Source organism: Aythya ferina (assembly GCF_964211825.1).
Source record: "Aythya ferina genome assembly, chromosome: 8".
NCBI lineage: Eukaryota > Metazoa > Chordata > Aves > Anseriformes > Anatidae > Aythya > Aythya ferina.
The window spans coordinates 5,421,517-5,438,031 of record NC_140304.1 but is presented as its reverse complement, the minus strand read 5'-3'; the positions used below and the strand labels follow the sequence as shown (position 1 = coordinate 5,438,031).

The window sequence follows — 16,515 nt, the reverse complement described above, 5'->3', positions numbered from 1 at the left end:
TCATAGAATATCCTGAGTTGGAAGGGACCCTTAAGGATCATCAAGTCCAACTCTTGACACCGCACAGGTCTACCCAAAAGTTCAGACCATGTGACTAAGTGCACAGTCCAATCTCTTCTTAAATTCAGACAGGCTCGGTGCAGTGACCACTTCCCTGGGGAGCCTGTTCCAGTGTGCAACCACCCTCTCTGTGAAGAACCCCCTCCTGATGTCAAGCCTAAATTTCCCCTGCCTCAGCTTAACCCCGTTCCCGCGGGTCCTGTCACTGGTGTTAATGGAGAAAAGGTCTCCTGCCTCTCGACACCCCCTTGTAGACTGTGATGAGGTCTCCCCTCAGCCTCCTCTTCTCCAGGCTGAACAGGCCCAGTGACCTCAGCCATTCTTTGTACGTCTTCCCCTCCAGGCCTTTCACCATCTTCGCAGCCCTCCTCTGGACACTCTCCAACAGTTTCATGTCCTTTTTATACTGTGGTGCCCAGAACTGCACACAGTACTCGAGGTGAGGCCGCACCAGCGCAGAGTAGAGCGGGACAATCACCTCCCTTGACCTACTAGCGATGCCGTGCTTGATGCACCCCAGGACACGATTGGCCCTCCTGGCTGCCAGGGCACACTGCTGGCTCATATTCAACTTGCTGTCTACCATGACCCCCAGATCCCTCTCTTCTAGGCTGCTCTCCAGCGTCTCATTGCCCAGTCTGTACGTGCAGCCAGGGTTTCCCCGTCCCAGGTGCAGGACCCGGCACTTGCTCTTATTGAACTTCATGCGGTTGGTGATCACCCAGCTCTCCAACCTATCCAGATCCCTCTGCAAGGCCTTTCCACCCTCATTCGAGTCCACAACTCCTCCAAGTTTGGTGTCATCAGCAAACTTGCTCAAAATACCTTCTATTCCTACATCCAGATTGTTTATAAAAATATTGAAAAGTACCGGCCCTAAAATGGAGCCTTGAGGGACCCCACTGGTGACCGCCCGCCAGCCTGACGCAGCCCCATGTTTGCCTTTAAGAAATTAACCTTGGTAAAGTAAAGATACATATGGCTCCCAAATACATCCAACTTGAAGGTTTCAGGCATCCTTTCAGACCATGAGAATTTAGTGTCCTTTCTTTCAGGTGTTTGATCAGAACCACGAGTTTTCTGAACAATATGAAGATATAGGAAAATATGTTTATTTTCAATCATGTTTAGAACTGCAGTTAGCTAACTTAGCAGGTGTTAAAAATAGTGATCTTACTAACATTGTCTTTCTTTGTATAGATACGTAGACTTTTTCACTAATCAATTATTATAATATAGAACCTCAAGTGTCATCTTATTTTGACAGGGCCTGTCTTTGAAAGTTGAAGATTTTATTCTTACCTCCTTTTATCTCCTTGTTTATATTACTGTTATGAACAATTTTAAGACTGTGTGAGAGAAAATGCTATCTTTTAAAACTTTTAAGTTTCCTTCTGCCCTTGGATTGACATCTGCTACTATTTATTTTTTTATATTACTATAAAAGATTTTTGAAGCACTCATTTTGCTTATATCCCTTCTTTTATTGCATTTTATAAAAAGTTAGCCTAGAATCTTTCAAAGTAATCTTTGCATATTTAGTTAGCTAGATGATTTAACATAATGTTAGGCAATAAAAAATAGGCTAATTACACTTTGATTTAGCATATAGATTGCTGGTTCCTGGTAATTTCAAAAGGCAAAGTAAAAATAACTAATTTAACATCTTGGGAACAGAGGAGAAGAATTTTAGCATAATTTCTGCATGGATAGCAGAAGAATCTATTTTCAAAATAAGGCTATCTTCAGAATATTTAAGCCATTCCACCACTGAAATAGGCCTTGCACACTGATGATCTGCTTCTAAAATTCATCTGATGAAGAAAACAGTTCATCTCTTTAATTGGAATAGCATGGTGATCTGGTAGTGTAATATAATCACTCTGCTTAAGAAAGCATGAGGTCATGGTGGAAAGATTTTGTCCCATCAAGAAACAGCAGGCTTTATTCTTCCTTTCATTTGTAAGAAAACAGTCATATGCAATATTCATTACAAGAATGTCTGTTCTGTAACTATTGGTGGTCTTACAACAGAAGAAAGAAAAACAACAGAAAATTGCATTATGTTTGAAGTATGTGTTACCTGATGCCTCTTAGCTGAAATCCCTCCCCAGGTTCCAGCTATTGTCCAATTAGAAGTCCTAACCTAATTGCAAATGCCATGCAGCTAATCTTTTTGATATTCATGAGAAATCACTGGAAAAGTTTATAAAATTGTATATATTTTGCTATTACTATAAGCACTTGGTGAATCTCATCTCTGTTTTCTCAGAATTCTCTGTAACCATCCCGTTATGTAGCAGTATAGGTAAATTGTCATAGACAAAGCTCAACTTGAGCAGGATTGAAGTAATCAATCAAAATAAACTTGCACAGCTGTTGTAGGTATATTTTTCACTTGGTAATGCCTGAACCCATATGAGGATCATCAGAATGTTCCAGTCTGAATGTCCCTTTAGATCGTATTCCAGTTTCTTGATTTTCTAGCTGCATTCCTGGCCAGTAGTATCTTCTTTTGTTATATAGCTAACAGAACTATATTGACTTCCATGACGTTTTTCATCTCTATCATACTTGTTTTCATTCCCTACTTTGATTTCTTGCTGGAGTTAGTAGTCTTGACTAAATTTAGAAAACCACAGAGGATACTTATCCATTTACATTCATTAATTCTAGATGCTTTCTGTTGCACTTTCAAATGTACTTTCTATGATTAGCAGTACAACCATAACAACCATATCTCTCCATAATACCCCTCCAATAAAAAATAAAAAAATAAAAAAAAATAATAAAAAAAAAGGGAGAGAGAGAGAAAAAAAAGAAAAAAAGTTCATGGAGATCTTCACTCGCTTGGCAGTACTCAAGTTCCAGCATGGAAACTGGCATTCCCCATCCATTCCTGTTCTTTTTGTCTGTGTGCCTGCATAGAGTCGCAACCCAAATGTACCACTGTATTTGTGATAGTATTTTTCATATATCACAAAAGTTTCATTTTCATTAATAGAAGTGAGTAAAGCACAGTCCTCCAAAGTAAAATATTTTCTATGTGATTATGCATGATGCAGTAAATCTCTCCACATACTCGTGCTTTAGTAGGAGCATTTTCTAGCTCTCATTCATAAATGTCTGGCTTTCCAAACTATGCCTCTGGCAGATTATAGCATAAATATCAATTTAGTCACCACTTTCTTTTTTAAAACTAACATACTTGGCACAGATATTTTTCCTTTTTTTTTTTTTTTTTTTTTTTTTTTTCTTTCCAGTCAACATTTTTGTTTAGTTTATGGCCTCTGAAGAACTTTCTGTAACTTGCTGTTGTAATTTTATTAGCTGCTTAGTTGGCACATTTCAGCACAGCCATTCAGCTTACCTTGAGCGAAGCAATACTACTGAGATTTGAAAATCAGTTGAGCAACACAGAGTTATATTTGAATTGCTAATTGTTCAAAATGAATGTTCAAATGACTGCTTCTGGTTTCAGAATAGTTCTACAATGCTTACTAAAAAGGAATCTATGTTTCCAGCAGTTAGTAAAACAAAGCCCAATCAGCATATTTAAATTTTATTCTTGCTAATGAAACAGTAACGCACTCCAAAATCTTCCTCTGGTTGCCCCTTAAGATATTGAATAATATTTAACACACTTATTGTCTATTGTTTTGGTACCAATAAAAATCACATAGGAGAGTGTTTGATTCATGTTGTTTCACTAAGGAAGCATTTAAAATTACATAAAGGGTTGTTACTAGTAGGCCAGAATGACTGAATATGAAGAGATATTCCACTACAGACCGTTTTATCTCCTAGGTTATGCAACCTAGTTTGCATAGCCTTCTTGACAGAAGGAAAGCAGGTTTTATGCATTTTCACACTTTTTTAATTATTTCCAGACAAATACATCAGTTTCAAAGCTATTCCATAACTATTTCAAAAAGCCTATTTTTATTCATGTGTTTATTTCTTTACTTTCTCTTGCCACTTATGATCTCCTAGAAACTTTTCACTATGTTTTCTTTTCTGGGTATCATTGGAATACTTCATTAGAAACAAGCTGTACTGAGTTGCATTTCCAGAACTGCACAAGTCAGAAAATATGTTTTTATACATTTACACATTCAGATCTTGTATCATCATGTGTCTTGTATCATACAAGATACTGGTCTTGTATCACTGCCCATGAGGCCTTTGGTTAATATCATTCACCAGTCAAAATGATTCATTGACTTCACTGCTCTTAGGATGGAGTCTTAGCTTACTGAATAGGGAGAGAACAATCACATATTATGTACCAGGTGTAAGTTTAAAATGCTGCTGCTTTTGAAAAGTATAAATAGAATCAATTTATTTCTGTAATTTCAATGATACCGCTGATGAAATCAAAGCATTGTTTAAATTATATATGAGGTGGATATAAAATGCAAATGTACTTTACAGAGAGAGGATATTCTTGTCGTGGTTCCGCTCAAGTGGGCAACCGAGCTCCACCAAAGCCTCCACTCTCTCACTCCCCCTCCTCAAAGAGGAATGGGGAGAAAATACGATGAAAAGGGCTCAAAGGTTGAGATAAGGACAAGAAGATCACGCAGTAATTATTGTAACGGGCAAAACAGGCTCGGCATAAGGAGACAGTAAGATTTATTGCTTATTACTTAGAAGCTAGAGAAGTGAGAAACAAAGGAAAGAAACCAAAAGCACCTTCCCCCCCCATCCACTCTCTTCCACCTCCTCCCCCCAAGCGGCGCAGGGGAATGGGGGAATGTGGGTTATGGTCAGTCTACAGCACTTCTCTGCCGCTCCTTCTCGGTCACTCTTGTCCCCTGTGCTGTGGGGTTCCACCTACGGGATACAGCCCTTGATAAACTGATCCGGCGTGGGCTTCCCATAGGCAGCAGCTCTTCCAGAACTGCTCCAGATATGGGTCCGTACCACGGGGTCCATCCCTCAGGAGAAAACTGCTCCAACCTGGCTCCCCCATGGGCAGCAGCTCCTGCCAGGTCACCTGCTCCTGCGTGGGCTCCTCTCCATGGGCTACAGGTCCGGCCCGGAATCTGCTCCGGCAGGGGTCTTCCACAGGTGGCAGCCTCCATTCGGTGCAGGGCTACCTGCTCCACCGTGGTCTCCTCCACGGGCTGCAGCGTGGAACCCTGATCCACTGTGGTACTCCATGGGCTGCAGGGGGACATCCTGCTTCACCATGGTCCTCACCACAGGCCGCAGGGGACTTCTGCTCTGGCGCCTGGAGCACTTCTCCCCCTCCTTCTGCACTGACATTGGTGCCTGCAAGGCTGTTCCTCACTCCTCTCACTCTCCCAGCTGCTGTGTGGTGCAGCGTTTTTTTTCTGTGTCTTAAATATGCTCTCACAGAGGCACAAAACAACATCGCTTATTGCCTCAACTCTGGAAAACAATGGGGCCCTTACCAAACATGGGGCAGCTTCTAGATCCTTCTCACAGAAACCACCCCTATGGCCCCCTGCTACCAAAAACCTTGCCACGTAAACCCACTACAATTCTACACCTAAAATAGTCATGCTTTATTATTTAAATATATTTTGAAGTTCTCATACATATGTGATATAGCTTTGGACAACTACCAAAAGTATGTCAAATTCCTTCTCTATATTTCTCAAATCTCATGACTAACCTACGTGTGTGCAGGTGTAGAATAATCAAGAGGACAATCAAATAAGAATCATTAACTTTAAAACAAAACAAAAACAACAACAACAAAAAACTATCTTCTTAAGAAAAGCTGACTGTAAATACAAGAAATATGTATAATGAGAAAACAAACAAACAAACAAACAATACTAATACTATGAGGAGTCACAGGAGTGAAGTAACAGAAACCTGTTTAAAGGGACTTCTATATGTTTAAGGACTTCCGATGTTATTACTGTAATTCCTGAGGAAATTAACTTCTCCATATTTTCTGTTCAATATGTATTCAAGTATAAGTGCAAGAATTGTATCAAAAGCCTTTGCCAGAGAAATCAGTTAAGCCAGTCATTTGGTCACATGATAGAATATATTCTGGAATATGGATATCTGTTTTAATCCTCTTTATAATTTCTTCTAAAATGCCAATCTCTCTTAAAGATGATGACATTTATGGCTTCCATAAATCATCACAGTCTTTTTAGAAATGTAATCCCCTCGGAAATCTAAAGGAAGAAATAGATATTGTCTTCATTGTACTGACAACGATGCTGATTTATAGTAGGAGAGAGGAGATTAAAAGCTAGAAGTGGCTTTCATGGTGCACATTATTAGAATACTTCTAGGATTCTAAACAAGGGAAAGCATTAAGTTGGTGAGATTCTGGCCACAATTCCACCTTCCTTTGGCTTACATAAAGAGAATTGGTAGCAGCCATGAGACTGCTTTTATTTACAAGACCATTCAGTCCCTGTGTCTTCAAGCATGATGGACATGGTAAGAAAGTTTAAAGATTCCCTTTGAGTAGCACTTGGTACACCTTACCTAGACCAGTATCTTCATGACAGAGCCAAGATTATAGCTCAGTTCCTGGCTCTAGCTTGCGTTCATAACATTACACAAGCCAATTTTCAGCATATTTTCTCTTGTAAAACATTTGTGGGCAAATCTTCATCTGATACTAGTTATTTTAGATATATGAGCTATGGAGTGATTTATGGCAGCTGAGGATGTGACCTTTAAATGAAATTGTATCAGTAAAATATTGGCTCAGACAGTGTTTATAATGGAGCTGTCCTGATTTGGGGAACTCTCCAGCAGACACAAGGATAGCCATGGTTATTTCTGAGTTGTGGCCTCTTCCCTGAATCTGAAATTCTTTGCCCTATTAATGTCAGATATTGGCATCTCTTCAGCTCTTCTGGTCACCTGAAAAAAACACAGGTAAAAGAATATTGGTAAAGACACATTTGCACCTAAAAGATTAAATAAATATATTATTTCTCAAGGGTCAGTTGGAGCTCCTAATAATCCAAATTATAGCTGATTCTTCTATGCAGTCCAATAAAAGAGGATTTTTATATTTTTTTCCTGGCACTACTACTTGCTTTTTTATTATTTTTCTATTGTTCTTTGAAAGAAATATGGAATTGTATTTTTCCCCCCAACTGTATTGAATTGTTCATGCTACTTTAATTACCTTAAGCTTTACTTCTAGGTAAAGGTTAAGATGCTTTCCGGTATTGCTAATCTAGTTTGCTACCACTAACATGGGAATGCCTGATATTTTTCCATTTGCTATGTAGTACACGCCAGAAGATTTTATCGAATATGACTATGAGTATGGGGATGCAGATTATAAAGAAACTGACTCTGTAACAGAGGGACCCCCACTTTTTGAAGAGACAGTAGCACAAACAGAGGTAACAAAATCTGATCTGTTTGTTGTGTGGTGTCCAGCTGTCCCCTACCATGTGGTTTGTCAATTTGTGTCTTCTGTATACAAGCTTAATGTTTTCCTTTCACTCATTTCTTTACTCTGTAGCAGTAACATTTGCTTTCACTTAGCGATGGAAGGCATCACAGCCGACAGCATTCATCTCATGTTCACTTACCCTTCTTTCATTCATACTTTCTCCATTTTCCTTTCATTTTATTTATGTTTTGCCATTCCATCTTTCATAACGTTTGCAGAAAAAGAAAGCCACGGTCAAAAAGAAGAAGAGGACAGTGGCCGCTAGCTCAAAGGACAAACCCCAAAAGGCCACAACAAAAAAATCTGAAAACTATGCAACCAAGAAGAAGAAAAGTTATCAAGCAGCAACAAAAGACAAACTAGGGGTAAAGGTAGCAAAGAAATAATCAAGATCTTTCCCAGGCCAAGACTGGAAGATCTCTGATAATGAGAAAAAATACACTTAGCCAGATAAAATGTCTGGCTAATAACATAACCTCAATAAAAGTGATACTTCTTGATTTTTTTTCCTACATTTTTTTTTAATAATGTACTTTTTCTTTAATACTAGGCAAACATTGTTGATGAATTTCAAGAGTATAGCATAACCGAAAATGACTACGGGTCTCAGACAGAAGCTCCCTCCAAAACTACTGAAGCAAATGAGGTAATAAAGATGTTTGAGAAAATTATAGGCAAATATACTTGCCTACCAGGTGTAAATGATTAATACAGCACAAACACATTGTTAAAGGATAAATATTAGTCTGTGAAGATATATGCACCTATAATAGCAATTATGCTTCCTCAGCCAATATGGAAACTAGTATTTTCCTGGGAAAAACTCCCCTTGATTCTGTAGAATCTGCTTATTCTTTAGACTGTCAAGTTCATGATTCTGGGAATCATTCAGTGATGCATGCTGTGGGAATGCAAAGTTTGTTGCATTCAGTGTGAATGTGAATGGGGCTATATCTAGTTTAAACTAGGTTAAATACTAAACATAGTCCTCCTGCTCTAAGATGAAGTGAAGTCTCTAATTTTTCATGCTACTCTTAAGACACAGCATAAAACAAGCCTAACTAAAGCAAAAAATGACCGCAACCATAGCAGTATACTGAAAATGAGTTGGAAGACAATATTTTCTTTTAACAGTTCTCCATATAATACAACCAAATTGTTTGAATAATTTTTGAATTGAAAACAATTGAATAATTGTTTGAATAATACCTCACTGAGGTATTATTCAAAATAAATGTTGCCTTTTGAAATGTCAAAAAGATAAAATGGTTATTTTATTTCAGAAACCATATTTTTAGAAACCTTATTTTTAGAAAGCCACAATAACAAATGTCAACATCATTTTGTTAATATTAGTACACCTAAAGCCAGTGTTGATTAATATGTCTGCATATTAATAAATGCTAGTTTTAGAAAAATGATGGCTGATTATAGGATTTTTTTTCATTTTCCTTTTGCATATTTTTTGCAAAATGAAGCTACATTGCTTATAAGATGTACAAAACTGACCCCCTGAACATAAAGTCCTGAAATTCAAAAGCATTTTAGCTTTATGTTTTGAATTTGAAAGTAATAATTGTTCAATACATCATTTGATTTAAAGAGCATAATGAAAGAGAGTAAAAGGATCCTGATTTGGTTTTTTGCTTTCCTTCTATGCATCTTGGAAGGTGAAGGTAAATTAAATGATATTTTACTTGTTCTAGTGTAAACAGTTCTTGTGTTAAATCTCATGTTTACCTCTCACAAGTTGGTGATGTGTAGAGGCATTTTTAAATCATTCTGTTTCTTGGGCAGGCTAATTATACAATAGTACAATTGTAATGAGAGAGAGTAAAATTACTAAATTCTATACTTTTCCTTAGAGGCAAAATCTGGTTGAGAATTGTTTGAAAATTGGCTCAGATCTGCATTTACTCTAGCTGTGAGACAGAAGTCCTAGTCCTGGAACTAATGGAATTAGGCAACTGCTAAATCAGAATCTGTCCTTTATTTTAACTGAAATATATGTCAACATCATAATTTGATCAATATATTTTTAACGATGCTGGATGTTGATTAGCTTTTTAATATATATTTTTTAAGATGACATTAATTCATCTCTAGAATAACTATCTCATATAAGCAATATCTTAGCTTTGATTCATTTCAAAACAATCCTTTCAAGAGATCTTTGTAACAGAATAAAACAATTCTTGTTTTTTTTCCTTCCCCCCCCCCCCAAATGGTTTTGTACATCTCAGATATAGCATTCGTTCAAACAGCTTTGGTGCTTGTAAGTTGATTGCTTGGTTTAACATTTTGCATAATTGAAGGTGAAAGCTGCAAGCAACACTGGGCTTTCAAAAATGTTGAGATAATCTGAGTTTTGCAGTTGGAATTTGACTAAGCTAAAAATACGTATAAATTGCCGTGACAGACATGAGTCAAGACTTTTTGAGTGACAAATAAACTGTAAAATCATGTGGAAAAGGAGTTGAAATGTTTAGCTTGGCATCAGGATTTGTAGACACAAGACAGTGAAGGTGGCTCAGCTTAACAAAAGTGATGCTTGCACTTCCTGCACATTATTATTGTAAACAGGTCTGAATTGATTCACTGCTTATTGTGGCGTATATGTTAGCTCTGAATTGATTCACTGCTGTGTATATGTTCATTCGTGAATACCTGTAAGTGTGAGATCAAGCAGGGAAACAGCTATATCTGACACTAAAGTAACATTAAGCAAGCAGTACACATAGTGTACTGGGTGCATCGAATTAAAAGTCTTTGGAGATTTAAAAAAAAAAAAAAAAGAAGTGTATGAAAGCATTACTTCTTTGTACTACACGTACAAAGATCTTTTAATTACTCTGAAAGGATGGACTTCATTCTTTGAGACTCTAATTAAAAGACAATATGCTGTAGTTCTACTGTTCTTTCTTCTTTTTGAAGTCATCATGGTGGATCAGCATATGCTTATATTGCTTTACTAACATTAACCCACGTATTCCTCCTATTCCCAAATCTTTGCTACTGATATGAATAGCAAAATCCTGTTGAAGAAGTATTTGCTGAAGAATACGTAACTGGAGAGGATTATGATAAAAAAGCTGAGGAAACTGAATATGGAAGCAGAGGAGTAGACCTCAGTGAATCTGATCTTCTGGTAGATGGAGATTTAGGCGAATATGATTTTTATGAATATAAAGAATATGAAGAGAAACCAACTGATTCCACTAATGAGGAGTTTGGTCCAGGTGTTCCTGCAGAGACTGATATCACAGAAACAAGCGTAAGTTGATTGAAAGCATGATGCAGATTAATTTAATTTAGCAATTCTTTTATAGTTATATAGTCTCAGAACTGTAAAGAACCTGATGCAAAGCTCTTTGCACATATGAGGTGTATTCACACTATTTTTGATAGACGTTGAATCAAGTCCATTATATTCTTTTAGTAATCCTGTACGTTTTGTTTTTATTAAATTCATTTTTTTTGTAACTTCTGGTGAAGGGAGTAAGGGAAGATTGAAGATAGGAGGGAAAGACAAGAGAAGAGATGTAATTCCAAGAGTAAATAATAAAATGAACACGAGTTTTTAAATCCTTCTAAACTAGAGCTAAAGCTGGAAAGAGTGTAATTTCTAAAACAGGAGCAAAAGCTGTAAAAAAAATGTCAATGTTGTTGTATGATTACCTTAAGAAGCTGAAATGTGTTTAAGTGCCTAGAATGTTTTTGCCTCTGCAACCTTCCAAGGATAAAACTAATGATTAGGAAGGTGAAGGTGTGAACTCGTTCATGAAAATAAGCTTTGTCAATGGTGACAGTTTTATGACCTTACAGGAGCGACTTAACAGCTCAGTATATTTAAAGGAAGGTAGAATGACATGGTGGATCCTGTGAATCATGCTGTTTTTTCTGTGTTTTATAGCTCTCTCTTTCCCTCTGACTTAATCACAGGCTTCACAGAAAGGCTTTAATTTTCCCTTAGTTGTGCCAAGATCTTCATTTACCAGTTTATCGGACTGTAGAAGCTGCAAAGAAAACTAGTGTGACTAAGACTGGAAGCAGAATTAATTCCCATTTGGATTTTTAATTGAGAAGGCCCTGAGTATAGTAGGAAAGGAGTTATCTTTTCAGTATTTGCTCAGTCTTATCTTTATTTTCTCCTCACAAACTTGAAATTTCAGTTTACAAAGGATCCAACAAATAAAGCAAATGCTGTGAGATTGCTTTTCTCTGCCAACCTTGAAACCCATACTTCTGTATTTCATTTATCACTCCTTTATAAGCCCTGTTGGGGTCATTGTATTTTTTAATGATCCTTATCTGTGCAATGAGATACAAGCTTGCTTTTCTCCATCTAGCACAGTTGGGGACACTGTCAGAATGACACAGAAAAAGTCAGATTATCTGCATTAGCAAAGAGCCCATAAGGCACCATTTGTGCCTGCATTAAGCAAATGGCTATGTAGACTCTGTCCCCTGGTGTAAATTTCACCTCTAAATGCCTTGCTCCAAAACTGAAGGAGCCAGGAAGCTAGAATTAGAACCGAGGCTCTAACCTGTGCCAGCTTTATTACAGTCCTCATCTGCTGAACCAAAAAATAATATCATTTTCCTTTTACGTGTGTCATGGTTTAACCCGGCCGGCAGCTAAAAACCACGCAGCCGTTCACTCACCCTCCCCCCTCCCTCTCTGGGACGGGGGAGAGAAATGGAAAGTGAAGCCCGTGAGTTGAGATAAAGACAGTTTAATAAGACAGGAAAATAATAATAACAACAACAACAATAATAATAATAATAATAATAATACAATGGTGATAATAGTACTACTACTAATAATGTGTACAAACAAGTGATGCACAATGCAATTGCTCACCACCGGCTGACCGATGCCCAGCCTAACCCCGAGCAGTCCGGCCCCCTCCCCCCGGCTAGCCACCCCTATATATTGTTCAGCATGACGTAAGATGGTATGGAATACCCCTTTGGCTAGTTTGGGTCACCTGTCCTGGGTCTGTCCCCTCCCAGCTCTTACTGCACCCCCAGCCTGCCTGTTGGCAGGACAGAGCAAAAGGCTGAGATGTCCTTGGCTTGGTATAAGCACTGCTCTGCAACAATTAAAACATCGGGGTGTTATCAGCACTCTTCTCATCCTAAGCCAAAACACAGCATTCCACCAGCTACTAGGAAGAAAATTAATTCTGTTCTAACTGAAACCAGGACAACGTGCAAATGCATTTTAAACAAGTTCAGTTTTAACTTTGATGCGAAAGGCAAGATGAAAAGTACTCAGTACCTTGGAACTTTCAAGAAAAGGGCATTTTTAAAAAAATGTTCTTTTTTACATTTTTTGATTGGTATAGCTTGTACCTGTGATGTATTTTTCACAGCATAGATCAATTCCAGCTTTAGCTTTCAGTTACAGGCTGTTGCAATTTTTTATTGTACCAGGTCATTAGGCCTTCTACTAATTTTCATTTTGGGGGCTGTTTTTACTGGTCAGGTGACTGGACACGGAGCTTATGGAGAAAAGGGCCAAAAGGGAGAACCAGCAGTGATTGAACCTGTAAGTACAAATTCTATACAGCACTAAAGAAAAACTCACTCACATGTGTAGACTGTTGAGAAATCATTTTCAAACTAAGTCATTAATGACACGATGATAGTACTCTTATCCATGATAGCTGAAACAATCACCTGCAGTGTGGACTGTGTAAAGGTGCAAAAAACAGTAGCCTGTTCATCCTTCCATTTCTGTTGCATGAGAGACTAACCACAGGTCCCATAAAACAAAGAGAATCTTCTTGTGGAAAAGACAATACATGAACGTGGTCTTCAGGCTAGATAGTAACTGCAGCTTGGACAGAGGTAGCTGCCAGCTTCCAGCACAGGTAACTACAGGTATGGGCAGGGAAGTCCCTCTGAGAAGCTAAATAAATGTTTGCATGTTTAACCCATGCTGGTGCAAGATACAGTTACTTTACATCCATAATACTGAAGAGGTATCCATAATACTGAAGAGGTATCCGCTCTCCAGCAAATGGAGTTCACTGCAGATAGCTTTCAGCTTGCTTGTCCAGTTTTCTTTCCTATGGAAAGCTAGGTACAAATGGGAATCAAATTCCTGTGTCTTATTACTGTGACCTGGAATTCAGACTAGCATCTGCACTTTAAAAAAAAAAAAAAAAAAAAAAAAAAAAGGAACTAGGAGGTGCTGTAAGACACACAACATAAAAATAATGTTATTTGCATAAAATTATTATAACGGTATATTAAAAATAAATTGTTATTGAGAATCTAGTACTATTTTGTTCCTCTACCCTAGAACTCTTTCTCACTTTTAAAGCAACAGAATTCAAATTCTAATTCCAGTAAATGATCTATGAAGATCCCAACATAATTACTCAAAAAAGAAACCAAAACAGGTTTAAAATATCATATGTATTTATTTTGTTAATGATTTTTAATTGAAAACTCATAGGACAGAAAGTAAGGTATTCCACAAAGTTACTCAACAAAATTCCATACTGTTAAACTATGTGGGCATGAAATCCTCAGAAAGGTTTATCATAAAACTCAGAAATATTAGGTTTAATATTTCAACTAAGAAGTTATTCTATATCTTTGTCCAAGACATGACTAATTTAGTATCTTTTTTTCCTCCCCCGTCTAGGGTATGCTTATTGAAGGACCACCAGGACCAAGAGGACCTGCTGTATGTAGATTAATTAAAATTTCATTTTATTGCATTATTTATTGAATTATCCACCGTTCTTTGGTATTCATGAGTTAACACAATTAAAATTAGTCTCACCATAGTTACCAAGGGGTATATTGGTCTTAGAATTTTAAGAAGGGAGTAAAAAAGGCTCATCTGAATTTTCAGAGAAAGCATGCTGCAAGCTGAGTGCATGTGAAAATCAAATACTTTTGAATATTGCCTATAGTCCTTGTAAGAGAAAAAAAAAAAAAAAAAAAGAAAAAAGAAAAAAAAAAAGCCCTCTTATACCTCTTATATAGGATTTTTTTTCCAAATTTATATTCAATAAAACTTTGCAGAAAAAAAAAAAAAAAGTTCAAAAACATGCTGGATGACATTATTCAGCATAATAATTTGTCATTCATTTTCCACAGGGTCTTACGGGTCCCCCAGGTTTACAAGGCCCTGTTGGTCCACCAGGTGACCCTGGTGAAAGGGTAAGTCAACATACAGATTTTCCTGGGTATTCATGGTATGTCTTTCACTAATTGTACAAGAGTAAGTGAATTAGATCCTGATCTGAAATGCATACACATGGTTTAAGAAATTTAATTGAAGCTGACACTTATTTACTCAATTGAGTAAATCAAGTGAAAATCTGAGCAAATATTTAATTAATGGTAGAAATATCTACTGTAAATACAAGGGGGGAAAAAGTTTCCATTTGTCTATATTTCTCTGCATGTGAGAAAAACAATGATGTTGCTGTACAGAATCAAAATACACATGGAACAATTGTCCAAGAAATGGACAATATTTAGATGATCTAGATGTTTTAGACAGAATTTATTGGCCATATTAAATAGTGTACTACATGAGAACCCATATCCGGTCATGAATAGAATAGAAATTTAAACTATTACATAATGAATATAACAGAAATTTAAACAGTTACCTTGGTGTTACATGTTCTCACAAGCTTTTTCTTACTGCCACATATAACACAATTTTAAAACAGCCTAAATATACTTAGTTGACGAGAAAGTTGTTTCAAAAAAAGAAACTTTCCTGACATTTATGAGTGATAGTTTACTGAAGAGTCTAGCATATTCATACTGTATTTGTGTATGGAAGAGCTGAAAAGATGCATTTACTTCACTCAGTAATATTAGTGAGATAATGTTAAAATCCCAAAAGCACTCCACCTTGATAGTCAGCACACACTTCTTTCATATTTCTTTTGTGCAGATTAATTAAACAATGTATTTTGGAATTTAAGCTGATAAAATGGGAACTTTGACACATTATAATGGAATAACTCTAGATAATAATTATTTTTTTATCTAACTGCTTGCTAAATTCATTATAACAAAATTCTTGAATAAACACTTTGCTTGCTATGGAATAGACTTCATTTCTTATATTAAAAAAGACACACTACACAAAGAAATAATTGTAGAAATTAGTTACCAAACTCCTGAGAACAATACAGATGTCTGCAACCAGATTCTGCTTTCAAATTCCATCCTAATGAAATAACATGTCTGACTTCACCTCATGTGGATGCATTTGTATGTGTTTTTTTGTTTTGTTTTGTTTTTTTCCTTAAAAAACAATTAGCATACATGAATAAAGACTTTAGCTCTTGCTATAGCTATTCTGACTCGTTTTCATCTTAGGTAAAAAACATAGAAAAGTAACATTACCACTCCAGAAAAGAGCACTGGAACAAAACAGAACACCTTAATGCCTATATAATTGAGAAAGTTGTGTAAGCAGATAACAACAGAACAATTTGTTGAGAAATCCACCACTTTTTGTAGTTGTCTATGGTACTTCAGTGTTTGTACTAACTTATGTTATCATTCTAATCCTAAAATTGGGTTTCTCAATTGACAATTGAGAAAGAATGACCATATCCTTCTGGAGAGGATCACTTATGTACAAGTCTCACTTATGCTCACTGCACAGATAAATTTCACTCATATAAAATGGTGTTATGGGAGAAAAAAAAAAGGGAAAAACTAATCTTTGGTTTCACTTGGGAAAACAAGGACTCATAATCATTTCTCTGGGTGCTTTGTGAGTGCATTTAGTTATTTTTTTAACCTTAACTCTGAAATTCATAGATATATAACAATTCTTTCCAATAATTACACAATTTTATTCAATATTTTATTTATAATTGGTAATAATTCTCTATTTATTATTTATCTGTAGTGTTTGTTAGTAGGGATTTGCTTTTTGGTGTTCCAGGCTTTTTTGAAAAAAGAGCTCAAAATAACAGACTACTGGTCTTAATACCTTAAGAGGTGGAAAAACACCATGTTTTTTAGGATCAGTTTTACAATTG

At 36.6% G+C, this 16,515-nt stretch overlaps 1 protein-coding gene across 3 annotated transcripts in view; it reads left to right on the top strand.

Annotated features, from left to right (window-relative positions):
- COL11A1 (collagen type XI alpha 1 chain) overlaps nt 1-16,515 on the top strand; it is a 144,951-nt gene that overhangs the window by 41,573 nt on the left and 86,863 nt on the right. Inside the window, exons 6-12 of one of the 3 annotated variants that reach the window (XM_084528622.1) lie at nt 7,305-7,421; nt 7,693-7,839; nt 8,025-8,120; nt 10,503-10,748; nt 12,966-13,028; nt 14,136-14,177; nt 14,597-14,659. In XM_084528622.1, the coding sequence (XP_084384748.1) occupies nt 7,305-7,421; nt 7,693-7,839; nt 8,025-8,120; nt 10,503-10,748; nt 12,966-13,028; nt 14,136-14,177; nt 14,597-14,659 (774 nt within the window). The remainder of the gene's footprint in view (nt 1-7,304; nt 7,422-7,692; nt 7,840-8,024; nt 8,121-10,502; nt 10,749-12,965; nt 13,029-14,135; nt 14,178-14,596; nt 14,660-16,515) is intronic. The other 2 variants (XM_084528623.1, XM_084528624.1) reach the window with 2 other exon arrangements.